This window comes from Pongo pygmaeus, chromosome 1 (assembly GCF_028885625.2).
Source record: "Pongo pygmaeus isolate AG05252 chromosome 1, NHGRI_mPonPyg2-v2.0_pri, whole genome shotgun sequence".
Lineage (NCBI taxonomy): Eukaryota > Metazoa > Chordata > Mammalia > Primates > Hominidae > Pongo > Pongo pygmaeus.
This window is the reverse complement of record NC_072373.2, coordinates 206,702,117-206,722,465: the sequence shown is the minus strand read 5'-3', so window position 1 is coordinate 206,722,465 and position 20,349 is coordinate 206,702,117. Positions and strand designations below refer to the sequence as shown.

Genomic DNA, 20,349 nt, shown 5'->3' with positions numbered 1-20,349 from the left:
CATCTGGTCCAACTCTTCATGCTATAGATGAAGAACCTGAGTACAGACAACTTGCAAGAGCAAGTCCCTGGCAGCCAGGCTAGAAACCAAATCCTCTTTGAAGGTCTCCTTGAAGGTACTGAGTTAGAGGCACATAGAATTCCCTACAGAAAAGGAATCTCCAAAAGAACAATGCCATTGGCTGAGCGCAGTGGCTCACGCCTGTAATCCCAGCACTTTGGGAGGCTGTGTGGGGAGGATTGGTTGAGCTCAGGAGTTAGAGACAAGCCTAGACAACATAGCGAGACCCCATCTCTACAAAAAATACAAAAATTAGCTGGGCAGGTGACATGTGCCAAGCTACTCAGTAGGCTGAGGCAGGAGGATTGCTTGAGCTTGGGAGGTCAAGGCTGCAGTAAGCCGAGATCATGCCATTGCACAGCCTGGGCGACAGAGAAAGACCCTGTCTCAAAAAAGAAAAGAAAAGAAAAGAAAAAATAGCACCATTGCAGCCTCTTAAATGCACTCTCCACTCTTCTCACTAAGGTGGCAGTCAGCGTCCTCAGTGAAAGACCGAGCAGTGCCTTTCAACCATCATGGATGGGTCCTGCCCTGTGGTCTCAGCCAGGAGCCTCTGCCAGCTCCTCTGACAGTATTTGGGTCCCGTTGAGCAGTTGTTTCTCCTCTCGCCTCACTTACTTGTTAACTTTATCCTCGATCTTGACCCTCTGGGGGTCCAGTGGGCCCTTGTAGTCTTTGGACCATTGAAACTCTGAGGAGTCGGGGGCTTCAGGGGCTTCGAAAGCCAAATAGATAAAGCCCTCTTCATCCACACCAACCTCTATCTCGTGGGCACCTGAGGGCGAGATCCAACAGAGGGCAGCGGATGTTTATACATAATAAACCAGGTCACACCCCTCCCTTGCTTAAACCTCCAGGGCCTGCCCATTGCACTTAATAATAAACTTGACTCTTTGCTGTGGCTGCCAAGGCCTTGCATGATCTGGCTCCTTCTCACCTCAAATGTCACCTCTTCAGAGAGGCCCTCCTTGACTGCCCTAGCTAAGCAACCTTGTCCCATCCTATCACCCTGTTTTATTTCTTTTATAATAAAGCACTTATCTCTATCTTAAATCGCTTTCCTCATGCAATAGTTTACTTGTTTACTGTCTTCTGCTCCCCCCACCCCTACATCAGAGCAGGGATCTTACTTTCTCATTCACTCCTGTATTCGCAGTGCAATGTGCGCATCACCAAATATTTATTAAATGAATGAATAATTAAAAGAATGGAAGGAAAATGTGCTTTATAGTTGGGAGAGGTGAGCGATTCTGTCATACACTAGCGTGTGACCTGGTTGATCTTCTCTGAGCTATAATAAAATCAATGTCAATGTGGGATGATGACCCCTCCCTCAGGGGCTTGCTGGAGGGCCAGAGAAGTGTGAGGCCTAGCACAGCATCAGGCTTCTCCCAACTTCCCTTGAACTCCACCCGTCCCCGACGGCATAGCCCAGTGGCAGAGCTTTGGCTTCTCCGGCCACTCCTACCTGGCTTGTCCTCCAGGAGCACGGGATCGGTGGGCATGGACGGTTGCCCCAGACCAGCTGAATTCACAGCCTGTACCTGGAACACGTAACTCTTTCCTGGCTGCAAGTCGGAAACCTGGGGGCAGAGGGCAAGAGCCAGCACTGAGGACAGCAGTGACTCTTCTTGAAACTCGGGCGCTAGGGTGCAGGGAGCCACGCTCAACAAGAAAACCCTCTCCCTTCTTGTGTCCCTCATCTTTCCGTGTGATAAAGACGGCTGTTCAACACCTGGGGATTGTCTTTGCCATCCTTTTCTTGGGCCCTCTCCACCAATCACCAGGTTCCATCTGTTTTATTTCCCTAATGTTTCTTTTTTCTTTTTTTTGAGACAGAGTTTCACTCTTGTCACCCAGGCTGGAGTGCAGTGGCGCAATCTCTGCCCACTGCAACCTCTGCTTCTCTGGTTCAAGCGATTCTCCTGCCTCAGCCTCCCAAGTAGCTGGTACTACAGGCACCCGCCACTATGCCCGGCTGATTTTTGTATTTTTAGTAGAGATGGGGTTTCACCATGTTGGCCAGGCTAATCTCGAACTCCTGACCTCAGGTGATCCACCCGCCTCGGCCACTGAAAGTGCTGGGATTACAGGTGTGAGCCATCGCGCCCGGCCTCCCTAATGTTTCTTAAATGTGGCCACTTTCCTCCAGGTCCCATCCACAGTTGTGATTGAGGCTTCGTTTCCCCTCACCTGGGGTAGTCCAACAGTTTGCTAAAGGGCGTTTCTGCCCTGGGACTCTTCTCCCCCAGTCTATCTTTCCCTGTGCGGATCTGATGATGTGTACATCTTTTAGTGGCCTTCAGGGTCAAGTTCAAATTTTGAGGTCGAGTACCTATAGTCTTCCTAACCTGGCCTTAGCCTGTTGTCCTCTTGCCCCTCCATCTGTCCCCTTCACTTCACACTCTCTCAGCGTCCCCACATCCATCACGCCATTTCCCACCTCCCTGCCTTTGCCCTTGCTGAGCACGCTGCCTGGAATGCCGTCCCAGCTCCCTCCTGGCTCACTCCAGTGTAGCCTGTGCTTCATCACCCAGTTTCGGCAGATGCATGGATTCCAGGAGGCACCTCTCACCTTCTCCTTTGAGCGTCCAGAATTTCTGAGACCCCCTCAATTGCAGCATTTATCACACAGTATTGTTATTGCCTGCTGCCCAACAACTGTGACTCATTTAGCTTCCCATGCCTAGGAATTGGTCCAGGCCTGGCATTAAAGCAGGTCTGAAGAAATGTTTAGCCAGTGGCTGACTGACTGAATGGTGGCCAACTGTCCACATGCAGAAGCCGGTGCCAGATCACCTAGGCTGTCCCGCCCCAGCCTGGGCCAACCTACATGCGGAGGGGGCGAGCCACTCATATAGATGAAGACCTCAAGGTCTCAGCAGAGTACCCTGGCTGAGGCTCATCTTCCCTGATTCTGTCTGAGATGGCCTTAATTTCATTTTTTTTGTAAAATGAATGTATTTTAATTTTTTCCGATTATAAAAGAAACACACACTTGTTGGGAAACACTTTGAGTGATAAAGCACAACATGAAATGAAGGACTAAAGCGTCCCTGGCAGGCTCTCCCCCAGAGATAACCAGAATGAACCATTTGGTAAAAGTCTTTTCAGAGATTTTTTTTTTTTTGAGATGGAATCTTGCTCTGTGGCAGGGAGTACAGTGGTGTGATCTCGGCTCACTGCAATCTCCGCCTTCCAGGTTCAAGTGATTCTCCTGCCTCAGCCTTCTGTGTAGCTGGGATTACAGGCATGCACCACTGCACGTGGCTAATTTTTGTACTTTTTTTGTAGAAATGAGGTTTCACTATGTTGGTCAGGCTGGTCTCGAACTCCTGACCTCAGGAGATCTGCCTGCCTCGGCCTCCTAGAGTGCTGGGATTACAGGCATGAGACTCACCGTGCCCAGCCAAAATCTTTTTAGACTTTTACAAGGACATAATCCATGTAGAAACAGGACATGCACCGTATCCTATTGGTTAGTATCTTATTCTTTCCCATTGTTATGGGCTTCTTGAGCCAGCCTTCTTTCCTCTGGGTGCTCCCTAGTGAAATGTTGACGAATGGGCTTGAAAACTGCATATCCTCCTGCCTGGTGGGGAAAAGCACCAGGAAAGTGGGCTGGAGAAATACTTCCCCTTTCCCTAGGGCTGCAGAAACTGGAAACTAATCCACATCACATTCTTACAAATATTCCTCAAATAAAGGAGGCCCTGAGACACACTGGCCTTAGGTGTAGATGCTATGGCCTGTGAAAGTGGCCTTCAGTCACCTGGAAGTCTAATTCTGATTGGTTGTCTAAGGTAGCAATTTGTGTCTGTTAATAATGCTTCAAGTGACATCTTTGTTTCCTGATATGTCTAAGTATTTGTGAGTTGTCTTGGTTAGGCCAGGAGAAGAGTATTTGTGATTTCCTTACCTCTTGCACGTGTGGAAGTTAAAACAACCACCACTCCAGAACAAAACTAGTGATTCTGCTAGACTTCTCATTTAGCCAAAGACTCTAGAGTTTGTTTCTCATTTAAATTAAGGAACATGTATCTGCATACATGTTTGTTTATCTATATTATATATAACAGGTTATATATATTATATGCTATTCACATATAAATATCCTACTCTGTATTCTGCTTTGTTTTTCTTAGCCACATAGGATGGATATCTTTTTGTGTCAATACATGCACGTAGGTCCACCTCATTCTTTTTTTTTGAGACAGGATCTTGCTCTGTCCCCCAGGCTGGAGTCCAGTGGTACGATCATGGCTCCCTACAGCCTGGACCTCTCTGGGCTCAGGTGATCCTCCCACTTCAGCCTCCCGAGTAGCTGGGACTACAGGTGTATACCACCACACCTGGCTATTTTTTTTTTTCTAGAGATGAAGTTTCTCCATGTTTCCCAGGCTGGTCTGGAACTCCTGGGCTTGAGCAATCCTCCCACCTCGGCCTCCTCAGAGTGCTGAGATTAAAGGAATGAGCCACCATGCCCTGCCCATCTCCATTCTTTATACCGTCTTGTTCCTTTAACTGCCTTATTCTTTATACTGCCTGGCACAGGATTCTACTTTTAAGGTACACTGTGATTAACTTAAACAACACCGTTACTAATGGACGTTTAAGTTGTTTCCAGCTTGGGCCGTTATAAACAAGGCTACAAGAAGCATCCTTGTCCTTAGATCTTTGCACGTTTGCCTAATTACCTCTCTATAATTCAATCTCAGAAGCAGAATTCCTGGGTCAAGGGATATGCATGTGCAAATGCTGATATACCTGGCTGATAGCAAGTGAGTCTTTAGGGAGGCGCCTGCCTAGCATGGAGCGGGATATGGGCACCAGCCAGCCAGACCTACCTCCAACTTGCTGTGTGACCCTAGGTAAATTGCTCTTCCTCTCTGGTCTTCTGCTGCCATTAAGTGAGGGCAGTGATGTCTGGAGGTCATTCCAGCTCTGATGCTGTAGCGGCAGGGAAGGCTCAGGGCCAGTCAGAAGACGAAGGCATAAGAACTTACCCTCAGGTGGGTGCCAGAGATGGGGCCTGGGGTGACCGGCTTCCACTGCTCAGAGCCTTCCTCCTGGAAACTGACGTGATAACCTGTGACAGGCCCAGCCCCCGTATACAGTGGGGGTTCCCACTGTAGCACCAGGGATGTGGCCCGCACCTCGGATGCCCGTACATCGTACGGGGGGCCTGTGACAAATGAGAGATGGGCAGAGATGTGTGAGTTGGGCAGCCAGGCAGCCAGCCAAGTGGGCAGCAAGCCCAGCAGTCAGTCAACAAGCTTGTCAATCCATCAGTCACAGTCAAGCCAGGAAGGGCCTGCTCTGGGTGTCACCAAGCTCGGGCCAACCTTGGCATCACGACAAAACCTGGCTCTGGGCCTGAAACAGGGTTAACTTTTCAAAATGCGCTCAGCCTCCCCTCCTCCCAGTAGCTTCCCTGACCTTCCCCAGCCCCATCCCAGACAGCATTAATTCTTCTAAAGTGCTTCAGTGTTTAGTGTCGGGGCCAAGGGTGTAACTTCTAGAGTCAGACCTCTGGGGTTCATGTCGAAACTCCACCTTTTCCAGATATGGGGACTCTGGGCGAGATACTTAGCCTCTTTGTTCCTGTACCCTCGTCTGTAAAATGGGGATAGTAATAGTTCTTGTAATACAGTGCTTTTGTGAGCATTAGTGAGATAATTTATGAAAAGTGTTTGGTACCTAGTAAGTGCCCAATAAATATTAGTTGTTTATAATTGTGGTTGTCGAAAGCATCATATGTTTTAGTTATCTGCCACTGAGGTAGAGGTTTTGTGTAGAAAACAGAACTGAGCTGAACAAAATGATGGAAGGGTGTGATCCTCCTTCTTCGGTGGGAGGTGAGGGGCTCATTTGTGAGAAGGCTTACAGGGTTATGGGAGCAGTGGGTAGGGTGGCCAACTGTCCATTTGTCCAAGACTAAGAGGGTTCCTGGGACTTGGGATTTTCAGTAGGAAACTAAAAATCTCAGGCAAACCAGGACTCACTGCTCACCCTAGCAGTGCACCTTTGGGGCTGGAGATTGGTCTATGGCCAGAAGCAGGCAGGGTCTCGAGTTGGGAAATAGTTTGTGCTGGGGGTACAGGGCCAGTTGATGGCCCAGGTCAGGGGTCCTTTAAGGCAGGCTTAGGACTCCATTTGTGTCATGTCAGGAATTATAGAGTGGGTTTGTGGAAGGGCCAGGGGCCTGGGGTGCAGGACAAACAGCACAAGCCTGAATGCACAGAGGAGTGTGGCGGCCTTCATCTCATTGGGTAGGTTTGGGGAAGGAGGGAAGGGCAGGCACTGGACTTCAGGCCTGAAGGCCTCTCACCTGGCTGGGGCATTGTCCACTCTTTGCACTCAAACAGGCTGCTGGGTGCCGACAGCTCGCCAACACCTGCCCAGTTGGCAGCCCGGGCACGGAACTCATAGAAGTGGCCTTCATGAAGGTCACTGACCTTGAAGAGCAGAAACACAAACTGTGAGGCTGAGGCTGGGGGAGGGATGGGGAGCAGGAGCAGTGGTGGGGGAGCGACTCAGAGCAGGGGATCTGTGGGGGCTTTGCTTTTATTTTTTGAGACATGGTCTCACTTTGTCACCCAGGCTGGAGTGCAGTGACATGAACATGGCTCACTGCAGCCTCAACCTTCTGGGCTCATGCAGTCCTCCCGTGTTAGCCTCTCGAGTAGCCAGGACTACAGGTGTGTGCCACCACACTCAGCTAATTTTTGTATTTTTTGTAGAGACAGGGTTTTGAACATGTTGCAGACTGGTCTCGAACTCCTAAACTCCTGAGCTCAAGCAATCCCAGCTCAAGCTTGGTGGCCCTAAACAGTTCTGTTCAAGGTGGGTCTGCACTGGAAAATGATCTCGATGGCTGAGGCAGGGGAACTTGAGACCTCTGTCAGACTCTGTCAGACTCCAAGACTCAAGCAGTGCCCTCTGGTCGCTGCTAAACAAGTCATGACACAGGCTGGGGCCACCTTCCAGCCCTACCTTGCAGACCCGGGTGGGGATGGGCTGCTGATTGACTGCGTGCCAGTCCAGCTCTTCCGAGTCATGCTGGTCCAGGAAGTAGCCCAGGATCTTGCCACCTCCACGACGCTTGGGGGGTTTCCACCCAATGACCATTTCATTCTTCCCGCAGTTCAGGAGGGCAAAGCCATATGGAGCAGACGGGGTAGCTACAGGGAGGTAAGGAGGTGAGGACAGCTGCTCCTTAGGGGTGGCTGGATTGGACAGTGGGGCCTGAGGGAGCCGACGAGCCTCCCCTAGTTGGTGCCCGCCCTACTCCAGGGGTTTTTCCCTGAGCCAGCAGTATCTGTGCCTCAGGAGGGCATCGGAGCCTCAGGTTTCTGGGTCTGAGGGCTTCCCCACCCCCTAGAGCTGCTCAGGCCTCATCCCATGGCCTCAAGCCATGGTTACTTCCTTCCCAAAGGAAAGGGCAGCCAGGCCCAGCTCCAGTTTCCTTCAGAGGGCGTGTGTGCCACTGGCCACCAGGACTGGGCCCTCCAAGATGTGGTCTATGAGCCCCAGCTCCCTGCCCAGCCCAGGGAGGTTTGCAGGCTGGACCTGCCCTTGGACTCACCCAGAGCCTGCTTGACCCTGATGGGCTCGGTGGCGGCTGAGCTCTCACCTACCCCAGCCTCGCTGACTGACCTGACACAAAACTCGTACTCCTTCCCCGTCCTCAGCCCGGGAACTGTAAACCTGGGAGAGAAATGTGCAGCTTCCATGGATGTACAAACAGCCTGGAGACATTTGCAAACTTTCCAGAACAACTTTGTGGAATAAGTGGTCACCAGTGTTGTAGAATTTGAAGGTTCCAGGTCAATTCTTCCTAAAAATATTGCCCTTGATCCCATGGCAATGCCTGAGATGACACCATGGAGGGGGTAGACCTAAGGGTTTTAAAAGATGTTTGCTTTTCCAGATCCACCCTTAAAACGCAAATACGCTAGGAAAGGTTCTAATTTAAAGCAAAGGCAGCCAACCCTGGACCCAGCGCCACATGGTACATCTTCAAGACTTTGGGCTTTGTCCTTGAAAAAGAACATGTGGCTGTTAATACCTGCACTAATGCTGTGATGCAAAAACACGGAGTCCTTTCAGAGCCCTCAAAGAGAGCTGTCATCCAGAAACACGCAAGGATGCTCTGGCTTAGAGAAAAATGTCCTTCTCATCCTGTCCCTTCTTGATAAGACCCAAATTGTGGACCTCTTTCTCTCTCTTCACCTATCAACATTATCCTAGAGCAAATCTTGTTTTGCAGGGAGCTCCTCTCAGCCAGTGGTCCCTGAGGAGTCCCCAGGACTTAAATCACATCAAGTGTTGACAGCTGGCAGAGCAGCAAGCTCTCTGCTTGGGGACAAGTCCCTTTAAAGGGAGAACATGCCTTTATGGGACAGAGGGAGCACTGAAGGGGGCGATGGTCAGGCAGCACCTGAACAGGGGAGGCTGGGATGACTCCCCAGACCAGACCCCATTGACAACAGATGACAATGATGATGATGACGACAGCAGCGTGCCCTTGTCTGGCACTCACTTTATGTCTATCCACCAGGTGCTCCTCACAACAGTCTCTGAGGAAGATGCTGTTACTTATCCCTCTTTTGGAGATGAGGACAAAATCTTGGGTGTTGGAGGGGCCCTGAGGGGTGAAACTATCCAGTTTTTTCATGTTACAAGTAGAGAAGCACTACCACAGCAGGAGAGATGGCCAAGAGTACACAGCCAATTAGGGGCTCAGCCCAGATGGTAGCCAGGTCTCCTGAGCACCAGGGCAGCACCTGCCCACCCACCCACCATTCATTCATTCATTCATTCATTCATTCAGACATTTTTGTGAGCCAGGCTCTGTGGAGCCTGATGATTCCACAGTGACCTGGACCACCACAGCCCAACTTAGCTCCCTTTCTGCTGTTGCCCCAGGCTCCAACTCCTGGGCAGCAGGGTTTAGCCTCTTTCCAGTCATGACACATGTAACAGATGACATGCACATGTGGGACAAATTCTCTGGACATGCCAGAGCAGCATGCCACCTTCACCTCTGTGTGCCACTTCTCCTGGTCATGCCACCCCATTCATGCCAGCTCTCCTTCAACCCCTGCCCTCCCCTTCAGGGAAGCACAGCTGAATGCAAGTCAGGGGAGAAGTCTTTTTCTAGGGATAAGCTTGACTCTGAGCTAATTTGTCAAAACCTGATTATTCTCCAACTTGGGAATTTTATCTGTTTCTGGTAACAAATTACGAGGGACCCCTCACAGCTGACTGTGAGGCACCAAAGACCAGTGGGGCACTGGGTCTGTTCCTTTTCCTTGGTCAGATGACCTTGGCTCATGGCCCAGGGTGAGGGCAGCCCAGTCAGGTGTGCTCAGGGCTTGGTCAGTTGTCTGGGGGAAAGAGAAGGGAGATGTATCATCACATAAGCCCCCTCCCGCACAGAGCTCCTATATCAAGAGAAGTTACCAGCCCAGAAGCCCCAAGACTCACTGTGCCTGCTAGGATGAGGGTCTTTCAGGGCCAGGGGATGAGGAATGAACCTCAGAGTGGAGTGTGAGTTGGAATGTCAAGAGGCCAGGAATGTGGCCCCACCCTCCTGGTTTACAGAGGAGGGAACTGAGGCTCAGAGAGGGTGACGGTTAATATTGAGTGCCAACTCGATTGGTTGAAGGATGCAAAGTATTGTTCCTGGGTGTGTCTGTGAGGGTGTTGCCAAAGGAGATTACCATTTGAGTCAGCGGACTGGGAGAGGCAGACCCACCCTCAATATGGGTGGGTACCATCTAATCAGCTGCCAGCGTGGCTAGAAGAAAGCAGTAGAAGAATATGGAAGGATGAGACTGGATGAGTCTTTAGGCCTTCATCTTTCTTCCATGTTGGATGCTTCCTGCCCTTGAAAATTGGACTCCAAGTTCTTTAGCTTTTGGACTGGGACTTACACCAGTGGTTTGCCAGGAGCTCTCAGGCCTTCGGCCACATACTGAAGGCTGCACTGTTGCCTTCCCTACTTTTGAGATTTTAGGACTCGAACTGGCTTCCTTGCTCCTCAGCTTGCAGACGGCCGGTTGTAGGACTTTACCTTGTGATTGTGTGAGTCAATACTCCTTAATAAACTCCCTTTCATATATACATCTATCCTATTAGTCCGTCCCTCTAGAGAACTCTGACTGATACAGAAAGGGTGAGGGGTGGTATGGAGCCTGAACTCAGGCCTCCCTGGCTCCAAAGCTCTCCACTGCTCTGCTCTCCCCGCCTCTCTCTGGCTTTAAGCTCCTGGAGGGATGAGACCAAGGCATGGTCATCTCTATCCATGGAGTCCTGCAAATAGCACATTCTCAACAAGGTTTGTTGAAAAAGACCATCTGGGTTCAAGTCCCAGTCCTGCCACTTACTAAGCTACAGGGGCTTTGGCAAGTTATGTAACCTCTCCATGCCTCAGTTTCTTCATCTGTAAAATAATGAAAATAATAGTCCTACACGTTTAGGCTTGCGGGCAGAACTAGATGACCTTATGTATGAAAAATGCTAGAACAGTACCTGGCGCAGGGTAAATACCATGAAATGCTGGGCTTCGTTATCATTATGGCCCCCTTTCAAGGATGCCTGGTGCAGGAAGGGGGGTGATCTGGTTTGGCTCTGTACCCCCACTCAAATCTCATGTTGAATTGTAATCCCCAGTGTTGGGGGAGGGACCTCATGGGAGGAGATTGGATCATGGGGGAGGATGTCCGCTTTGCTGTTGTCAAGATAGGGAGCAAGTTCTCACGAGATCTGCTTGTTTGGAAGTGTGTAGCACTTCCTGCTTTGCTCTTTCTCCCTCTCCTGCTCCTGCCATGTAAGACATGCTTCCTTCCCCCTCGCCTTCCACCATAATCATAAGTTTCCTGAGGCCTCCCCAGAAGTAGAAGCCTGTACAGCTTGCAGAACCGTGAGCTGAATAAACCTCTTTTCTTTATAAAAGAAATTACCCAGTCTCAGGTATGTCTTTATAGCAGCGTGAGAACAGACTGATACGGGTGGGCAGACGTACCTGGTGCCTTGGATGGGTTTGTTGTTAACTGTTTGCCACTCAGATGACCCCACCTTCCGGGAGTAGATGTAATAACCCAGGAGCTCTGGGTCTTTCACGGGATCCCATGTCAGGGAGACAGAGGTCTGTGTGTCTCGGAAAGCTTGAACTTGAGCTGGAGGAGGGAGGGTAGCTATAAAATAGAAACATGGGCTGAATGAGAAGGCTGAGTTCTGTGGCTCTGACAGGCTGGGGAAGGGGAGGAGCATGGGGAGAGGCCAGAAGGAGCTCCCACAGCAATCAAGGTGCATGAATTCCTGACCTGCTGGGGGCTTTGGGAACTCTTCCCTAGGCCCAGAAGTGTATCCTAAAAGTCCTCTCTCCCTTTACCTCTGAGCATCTCTGCTTCCTCACTAAAGCACAAAAGCATACTCACTCATTCATCCTTACACACACACTCTCTCTCACTCAAAAGTCACCAAATCTGACAGGTTTCCTCAGTCCTTATCTTTAATCTCAGTTTTCTTTCCTTGAAATTTCTCTACTGATTTTCATGGCTCCCTGAAACTAAGCTCTTTGAGGTAGGGGCTACTGTAACTTGTTAAATGGATAGATGGATGGTTGGTTGAATGAATGCATGGATGGATGGTTGGTTGGATGAATGGATGAATGGATGGATGGATGGAAGGATGGATGGATGGATGCATGGACAGGTGGATACATGAATGAATAAATGGATGGATGAATGGATGGATGGATGGATGGATAGATGGATGGATGAATGGATGGATGGATGGACAGGTGGATTCATGGATAATAAATGGATGCATGGATGGATGGATGGATGGATGGACAGGTGGATACATGGAGGAATAAATGGATAGATGGGTGGATAGATGGATGAATAGATGGATAGATGGACTGATGGGCGGATGCATGGATGGACTGATGGATGGCAGGTGCATGATCTTCCTAGTTCTCTTTTTATTTCTAAACTCCTTACACATCCTTTGGTGATTCTCTATTTTCTTTTGGCCCCCAAACGTTGGACTCCTCCAAGCTTCTGTTCCTTGACCTGCTCCATTTTTTCTCCTCTCTTCTTATTCCTAAGGGTCCTACCTATCCCAGGTCTTCACCCCTCACTTGTTTGAAGGCTTCATCTCTAGCCCTGCTCTCCCTTCCTTTCTGAATTATACCAGAGCCTTGCCTGGTACAATTTAAGTTTGGTTTATGGTCCGGAGACTGTCCACATCTGATGACTAATTGCTCACTGGCCAGGCCCCAAATCAAATCCAAATGTTAACCAGAATTAAAGAAAAACACCACTTGCTCACCAACTTGTTCATATGTGCCGTGTGTTTGTGTGTGTGTGTGTGCGCATGTGTGTATATTTTTTCCCCTCTAAATTATTGAAGCAGAACAAATCTAGAACTTTGAAATCTTCCCCAAATGGGACCTTCAGTAAACCAGGCTTTTCTTGCATAGGTGGCACTGTAGCAAGGTTCCTTAAAGGGCTGGTTGTGATGGCAGCTACAGGGAATCTGATGAGAGGGTAAAGAACCTCAGAATCCAGAGGCCTCAGAGATGGGAGCCCTGGGAAGCTGGGGTCAGGATGGAGTTGCAATTGGGAGACTCAGGAAGGAGCCAGAGGTGGGAGCAGTAATGAGGCCCTTTAGAACAATGCGTTTGCCAGTTGAGGACAGCAAGGTGTGCGGCTTGGAAATGACTCTCCCAGGTCCCCTGTTGTGCTGCAAATGAGCAGTGTCCTGCCTGGTAAGCCAGGGCTCAGGTGGGACAGCTCAACCCCCAACAGACAGGGAGCAGGGGGCTGCTTGGGAGTGAGTTACAGGATCTAGGGGCAGGCCAGAGACCTGTGGAACAGAGGGACCACTTGCTTGCACAGCTGCTGTGCGGGACCCATCTGTGCTCTGTAACCCATGCATTGCTGATCTGGAAAAAGGCAGAAGGCTCTCTCGCTCCATGAGCCTCCTGCCCAGAGAAATGTGATTTCTGATGTCCTAAAAGTCCCCAGGCCTGACATCAAATTGCTTTTCAGCTTCATGATGGGTAGAAGGGAGTGGGGACAGGGAAGTGGGCAGGGCTTTGTCCCTGCAGCTTCAGGTCCTGAGCCTGGCCTGGCCTGCCTCCTCCCCGACCCCACTGCATCACAAGGATACCTGGCTGGCCCCGCAAGGCGATGGGCTCGCTGGGCTCCGAGGGATCGCTCAGGCCATACTGATTCACTGCTCGCACTCTGAAGACATACGACTTCTTTTTCTCCAGGTCCAGAACGGCGAATCTCGGGGATTTCACAGGGCTTTCCGAGCTGATGGCCTCCCAGGTGCCACTACCTATGACTGACTGAAGAAACAGAGGAACTCACATTGGCTAAGCGGTCGCCCAGACCGGCTCTGTGCTGGTCTCCTCCCGTGATCTCTGTCCCCAGCTCATGTGCTCTCATGATCTCTATACTCAGCCCAGGCTGCCCCTGAGCGTGGGGCTCTGCCGCATCTGCCTCCTCACCTCTCCACCTGGATGCCTACCGAGACCTCAGGTCCAGCCTGTCCACGACGCAGCTCCAGAGCTTCCCACACCTGCATTGCAATGGTGGCCCCCATCCTTCCAGTCCCTCGGGTGAAACCCCTGGAGCCACCCTTGGCTCTTCCTGTCTTTGTCTCATGCCCTAAATATGCTCCATCAATGAACCCAGTTGGCTCACTCTTCAAAATTTACCCAGAATCCAGCCATGCCTTATCGCCCTCAGGCTCCCCACCATAACCTTGATGCAGGCTGCCAGCACCCCGCACCTGAATGAACTCAATGGCCTCTTGACTGGTCTCTCCTCCATTTCTACCTATAACCCCCGTCTGTTTTGTCTCAAATGGCCATCAGGGGGATCCTTTTATAGCACGGGTCAGACCAGGTCCCTGTCTGCCCAGAACCCTCCCAAGCCCCGCATCTCCCTCAGAGCAAAAGCTTCCCCATGGCCTGACCCCTTGGCCTGTCTGGCCACCGTTCCCTTTGCCGTTAGTCTCTGTGCCTCTCTGCTGTTCCCTGAGGGTCCAAGTCCCACCTCTGGGCCTTTGCACTTGCTGGTCCCTCAGCCTGGAATGTTCTTCCCCCAGAAATATCTTGGCTTCCTATAGGCCTTTATTAAAAATCCACCTTCCTGGGGAGCGGGGAGGCCGTCCCAGCCACTCCATCTAAAAATGTCAGCAGCTCCTCTCCCCACACTTCAAGTTCCCCTCCCTGCTCAACGTCTTTCTCCTTAGCGCCTACCACTCACTACTGTGCTTAATATTCTACTGATTTACCCCATTTATCATTGGCACCCCCTCCCCCGACTGCCGTGTTCCCAGGGCCAAGAACAGGATTGGCACATAGCAGGTGCTCCATCTATGTTTCTGGGACAAACGAATGAACAAATGAATGAATTCTCACAATAACCCTGCAGGAAGGTGTTAATTTCTCTGCCGATGAGGAAAATCAGGTTCAGAGAGTTTTGGTAACTTGGCCAAAAGTCCTGCGTCTAATAACTGGTATTTAACTTCACTCAGGTGTGGGTGGCTGCAAACCTGTTTACTCTCCACAGCGTCAGGGACCCAGAAGGCAGCCAGAAACCCCAAGTCTCTGGGCAGATGGAAGGTGGAGAGCCTGGGGTGATACAGATGAGTGAGGTACCCAGAGACCCTTTCTGCTGAGTCTGGGCAAGATAATTAAGACCTAGAAGCACCAGGGGACCCACTGATTCCATCCTCTGTGGTCTTCCCGCCACAGGCCCATCCAGCTGCCAGTGGCCTAGACCAGGTAGGACAAGAAATTGCCATAAGAAACCATGAACACTGCTGAGCTCCTACTGTGTGCCAGGCTCCATTCTAAGTCTTTATGTGCACTAATTAATTTGATCCTCACATTAACCCTACAAGCTGTGTATGATTATTATCATTTTATGGAAGAGGAAACAGAGGCACAGAGAAACTAAGCAACTTCCCCAAGGTCACACAGCTGGTAAGTAGCAGAGATAGAATTTGAACCCAAACAGTCTGACGCCAACATCTTCACCATGATGCACTACCACCTTGCAAAACAAATCCTCAATTATCTACAGCTTTCCTATGTCGGAGAAAAAGGATTACCCATGAGTGTGAAAAGAGAGGCCCATTTGGATAACCAGAGCCAGAGATTCCTCCCTGGAAATTTTAAATTCATTTATTCCCTAAACCTTTTCTGTCCACCTAGTTTGTGCCAGGCATTGTGCTGGGCACAGAAAGTAATGAGAAGATAAACTTAGTCTCTGACTTCAGGGAGATAGTCAAGAACACCTCCTTGGGAAGCACTGACAGATCCTGGGGGTTGCTGGCTTTGGCTGTGGGCTGTGTTTTATTTCATCTTCACAGGGCAGGTTCTCTGTTCTATGCTGGAGGAAACTGAGGCTCAGAGAGGTTAAGACACTCACTCAGGATCACACAGCAGAAGGAACGATTTGAATAGATTTTGACATCCATGCTGTCTTCTACTCTGCCATACTGCCTCCCCTCCACTGTGAAGTTCACTCCACAAGACCTGCCTCATCCCCGCTGGGGTCTCCCCTGCCCCCACTCGGTCCCCAACGAGAACCACCTCCTAGTGCTAATCACTCCATAGGCTCTGCAAGTGCTGCTGGTGCCTGTCCCTGGTTGGAGGGTACCAGCCTCATTTCCCTCCCAACATAGTCCCACCAAGAAGAAGTGCTTGGCCCCAATGTGTGGTCTGATGCCATCCGAATTGGGGGCAGGGAGGTACCCAGGAAGTGGTGGATCGTATTGTCATTGTTGTCTGTGCCTTGTATTTTGCGTATTTCCATGAACAGCCTCAGGAACGACCAGCAGTGACTGGCCTCCCAGGGCTAGAGGTAGCTGCAAAAGGCTATTCAGTCCATCCCCATGCCTCTGTGTAGGGCCATGCCTGGGCCCTTCCAGCCAGGGGATTCTCTTATTCTCTGACAGCCTCCCCAGGGGACACTGCCCAGGGTCCCACAGCACATCTGTTTCTCAGGCTGGCCTGGGGCTGGGGCCTCGGGGTCCCCTACCTTCTCCAGCGAGTACGTCAGTGGTGCTCTGCCCCGGGGGCTCGGCTCCTCCCAGGCCAGAACCACGTAGGCCTCTCGGATCTCGCTAGCATGGACATTGGTCGGCGGTGAGGGGATGGTCACAGTATCTGGAATCACAGTCACCCGGGGCCGAGATGGGTGGACCCTCAGAGACCCCCTAATCTCAGTGCCTCATTCCACGGAGGAGGGAACTACACCCCCACCCATCCCCAAGAGAGGAGCAGTAGTTGGCTCCAGGTCACTCAGCAATGCTGGGCAGAGCCGGGGCCAGAACCCAGGTCTCCCCCTGTCCTGGCCAGGACTTTTCCCAATGTGTTCCCTCCTCCAGGAGGGCCACAGCCACATGGGCCACAGTGACCCCAGCACTCTGGCTGCCTCCAACTAGGCCCCACCTGCCCTCATCCCCCACACCCTGCACAGGGACAGCTTCTGCCTCTTTGCCAGCTCACGTCCCAGAGTTTCCAGAACTATACAGGAGGCCCAGGTGTGTGGGAGGATCCCGCGTACCTTCAAAATCGTCTGTGCTGATGGTGATCTTGTTTCCCAGATCAAAAGGGATCTCTAGGATGAGAAGGGAGCATGGGAGGGTGGGGGATGGCACAGGAGGAGTTAGGCCAGGGCCTACCCCACACCAGGCTCTGCGTCCTGCCCCGTCCCAGTCCTGGCCTTGCAACCCTCGCTGTGCAACCTCAGACAGGTGCCCTCTGGCCTCAGCTTTCTCAGGAGTCCCAAGTGGAGCCCTGCTGCTCTCAGGCCCTGGTAGATGCTCTTTCTCTTGGGACAAGTGGAGACAGAGAGGAGGAGGGAGGTGCCTGGGGCTGGGCACCCTGCCACGGTGGAGCTTCTACCACACGCAAGTCAGCGTGGCTCCTGAGGGCTGAGAGGGCCGTGTCCCCACACTCGAGCTTAAGGACATCTGACAGGTGCTGGGGTAGGGTGCTTCCTCAGACTGGTCTCTCCCATGGACAGGTTTGGTTTCTCCCATTAGACTAGCTGTATCTTCCTTTTCAGGCTAGGGGTTCCTAAGGACCGGATTGTGCCTCCTCCATCAGACTGGAAGTTCTCGAGGGCTGGCCTTTGTCTCCTTCATCAGACTAGTGTTTACTGAGGGCTGGGCTGTGCGTCCTCCACCAGACTCGGGGCTCCTGAGGGCTGGATTGTCTCCTGTGTGAGGTAGTCCTGAGGGTTCCCTGACTGATGTTCTAGAAAGTCGCTTAGGACCTCTGTACCCACCTGTCTTCCTCCGGGCTGCATCATGGTCGCCCATGACAACCAACTCTGAGGCCTTGGAGGGGACGCTGCTGCCTGCCCTGCTGATGGCTCTCACCCGGAACCGATAGCTCTGACCTTCGACGAGGCCTTGGATTGGGCACCGACAAGTCCCTCCGGGGGCCTCATGGCAGGGGATCCATTCCCCAGAGTCACCCTGGCACCTGTTGGAGACAGGCCCCCCCTTTCAGCCCCTGCCCACAATGCACACCTTCCCAATGTGAGCCTCTACAAGGGCTTTTCTCTGACTGGGGGAGCCTGCCCAGCTCATCTCTGCCAATTAAAGTTCTTCTCTCCAATGGAAGAGTCTGGCTCCAACCTCAGGCCCCCGGGAGACCTTTTCACCATCCCTGACACTGACCAGCAGCAGTGCCTTTCATGGGGCATCATCATGAGCCTGTGACTATGCTGTGCCCTCCACACCCAGCCCTTGTTTTATCTCCCTGGCAGTCCTAGGGGGCACGTGTGGTCACCTTCACTGCACACATGGAGGATCTGTGGCTCAGAGAGTGACAAGATCTTCCCAAGGTCACAAGTTAGGATTCACCTGAGCTTGTCCCCTCCCTAAGTTGGCGTGCATTCCAGGTTGACCCTCCAAGCCTGGGCTCTCTGTACCCTCTTGGTACCATTGTCCCAGGCAGAACGACAGTGCATGTTACCCTTATTGTTACCAGCTGGTTGAGGCAGTCGTCACATGTGGGTCCAAGTCTTGTCTCCACCACTTATGACAAATGTGTCTTTGAGCAAAGTCATCTCCCCACATACTTTGGTTTCCCCATCCATAGAAGAGGGCATTAGATAGTCCCCCTCCCCTTTAGAGAGGGGTCATTATAAGGATGGAAAGAGATGAGGCACGCCCGTAGCACGGTCATGAGCCTGTCCGTGGCAGCATTAGCTATTTTCTCAAGCTGGGCCTTCAGAGCCGGCCACACTGGAAAAAGGCCGGAGGTTCTGGCCTCTCTACCTGTTTGCCTCCCCCGCTTGGGGTCAGTGCTATTCCATCTCTCTCTGTCATTCAGGAAGGAAACCAGCCCACGAATTCACTGTGCTCAGGGTTTAAGCACTCCCCATTTTGCCCCTCTGGGTCAGCTCTAGAGGGTCCACAGGGCAGTGGCCGACTCCAGCGCAGAATTCCAGTTATCAGCATGACAAAGACTTGGAGGTGTGGATGCCCCTCCATTGCCCCTAAATGACACAGCACAGCCTGCCTCCTGTCCTGTTCTGAGGAGCGGGGGTGTGGGGGTTCTCTGAGGTCAGACATGGTGCCTCTTTGCTGTGGCTCCCGTCACCAGACAGAATTCTGCCCCTAGGGCCTCTGCCACTCACGAGGCCGACTCACCGCTCAATGGAGTAGGCAGTGATGGGGTTGCCCCGGGTGTCACTGGGCGGGGCCCAAGTCAGGATGAGGCAGTCTCTGTTCACATCCAGGCATCGGACGTTCAGCGGAGAGCCTGGGGCCCCGGGGTTCTCGGCCTCAGCGTCTGAAACCCGGGGGTGAGAGGGAAGCCCTTCTAGTCAGTGGCCATTTGGTGACAGGCCCTTCCCACTCCCGCCTGGCATCCTCTTCTCATCCATCCTCCAGGGGCTCAGTTTTGATCTTGAGGACTGGGGCCTGAATATTAGTCCCCCACCCCCATAGCAGTATCTGAGGGAAGGGTGACGGTACCATTTCTTGGGGGCCCATTTTACACCAAGTACCCGAACAAGTGGAATAATTAATTCCAGCCCCAGAGCAGCCTTCCCCTCTTTGGATGGGGAAACTGAGTCTCATGGAGGTGAGTGACCTGCCCAAGGTCACCCAGCTGGTGACGTGACAAAGCCAGGATGCGAACCCAGGCCCTAAGCAGTGGTCAGAATCACTCCAGCCCCACACTCAGCTCCCCGCCTCCCTGGCTCCAACCAGGCTAACTCTCAGGCCACATCCCTTTGGAGGGTCATAGGATGCCATGGGGAGTCTTGGAGACCCCAAACCAAAGCCCTGATTTTATGGCAGAGAGATTGAGACCCCAAGAGAGCAGGGCCCTTGCCTAAGGTTCCACAGCAAACAGGGGGCAGAGCCCTGGTCTCTGGGCTCCTGCTGCCACCCTGCACCTACCCATGCCCTCACCTCTCACAAGCACGTAGGTGCTCTGTTCCCGGGGTCCAAAGGGCGAGGGCACCTGGATCATGTAGAGCCCCTCGTCCTCCTTGTAGGTGCAGGACACCTTCAGGGATGCCTGGCAGTCTGCGTAGAGGATCTTCCGACGTCTCGAGGACCTCAGTAGCCTCCCTGTGGAGGGGAAGCGGGGGGCCACTGAGTTTGTGGGGGGTCCTGGTCTCACCTGGGAACCATGGAAATCGGGGGGTCTGGAGACCCTGGCTGGGCAGAGAGAGAGGCTGGTGAGGCTCAGCTCAGGCCTTGGGTGGGGGTGGTGGCCTCCAGGGCTTTGCCAAGGCAGTGGAGAACTCTCCTTTGTAGAGGGCTTGGGAAGTAGGGAAGGGCCAGTGCAGGGCTGGGGCTCAATGAGGGAGTGAGGGTTTAGGGACATAGCTGGTGACAAGGTGAGGAGTTGTAGGTTCTCTGAGGAAGTAGGAGCAAGAGAGATGGGTCCCTGTATGGGTTCAGGGGATTCAAAGAAGGAGGGCCCGTTTGGGGGAGGTGGGAGCTCAGTAAAGGGCCTGGGTCTCATTGAGAGAGCTGGGGCCTCGGTGAGGCGGGTGGAAGACTTGTTGAGGGGTTAGGGGTCAGGGAAGGGAGTGAGGGCTCACGGGATGGGAGCTTAGGAGGTGGATGGGGACTCAGAAGGGGAGTCCGGGGCTCAGGGGTGGGCCCTGCCCTGAGGCCACACTGTGGGGCCAGCTCTTCTCCTTGCCCCATGCGAAGGCTCCGCCCTCTAGCCAGCACCTCCATTCTGGAAGATCCACAGGTTTGGGAAAATGT

General features: G+C 52.3%; 1 protein-coding gene across 1 annotated transcript in view; it reads right to left on the bottom strand.

Annotated features, from left to right (window-relative positions):
- MYOM3 (myomesin 3) overlaps positions 1-20,349 on the bottom strand; it is a 57,659-nt gene that overhangs the window by 18,582 nt on the left and 18,728 nt on the right. The window contains exons 10-22 of the mRNA XM_054500429.1: positions 19,537-19,698; positions 18,769-18,910; positions 17,394-17,593; positions 16,668-16,721; positions 16,140-16,267; positions 13,249-13,432; positions 11,093-11,264; positions 7,649-7,770; positions 7,057-7,244; positions 6,392-6,518; positions 5,067-5,245; positions 1,529-1,643; positions 679-835 (exon numbers count right to left, since the gene is read on the bottom strand). Coding sequence (XP_054356404.1) covers positions 679-835; positions 1,529-1,643; positions 5,067-5,245; positions 6,392-6,518; positions 7,057-7,244; positions 7,649-7,770; positions 11,093-11,264; positions 13,249-13,432; positions 16,140-16,267; positions 16,668-16,721; positions 17,394-17,593; positions 18,769-18,910; positions 19,537-19,698 — 1,930 coding nt within the window. The remainder of the gene's footprint in view (positions 1-678; positions 836-1,528; positions 1,644-5,066; positions 5,246-6,391; positions 6,519-7,056; positions 7,245-7,648; positions 7,771-11,092; positions 11,265-13,248; positions 13,433-16,139; positions 16,268-16,667; positions 16,722-17,393; positions 17,594-18,768; positions 18,911-19,536; positions 19,699-20,349) is intronic.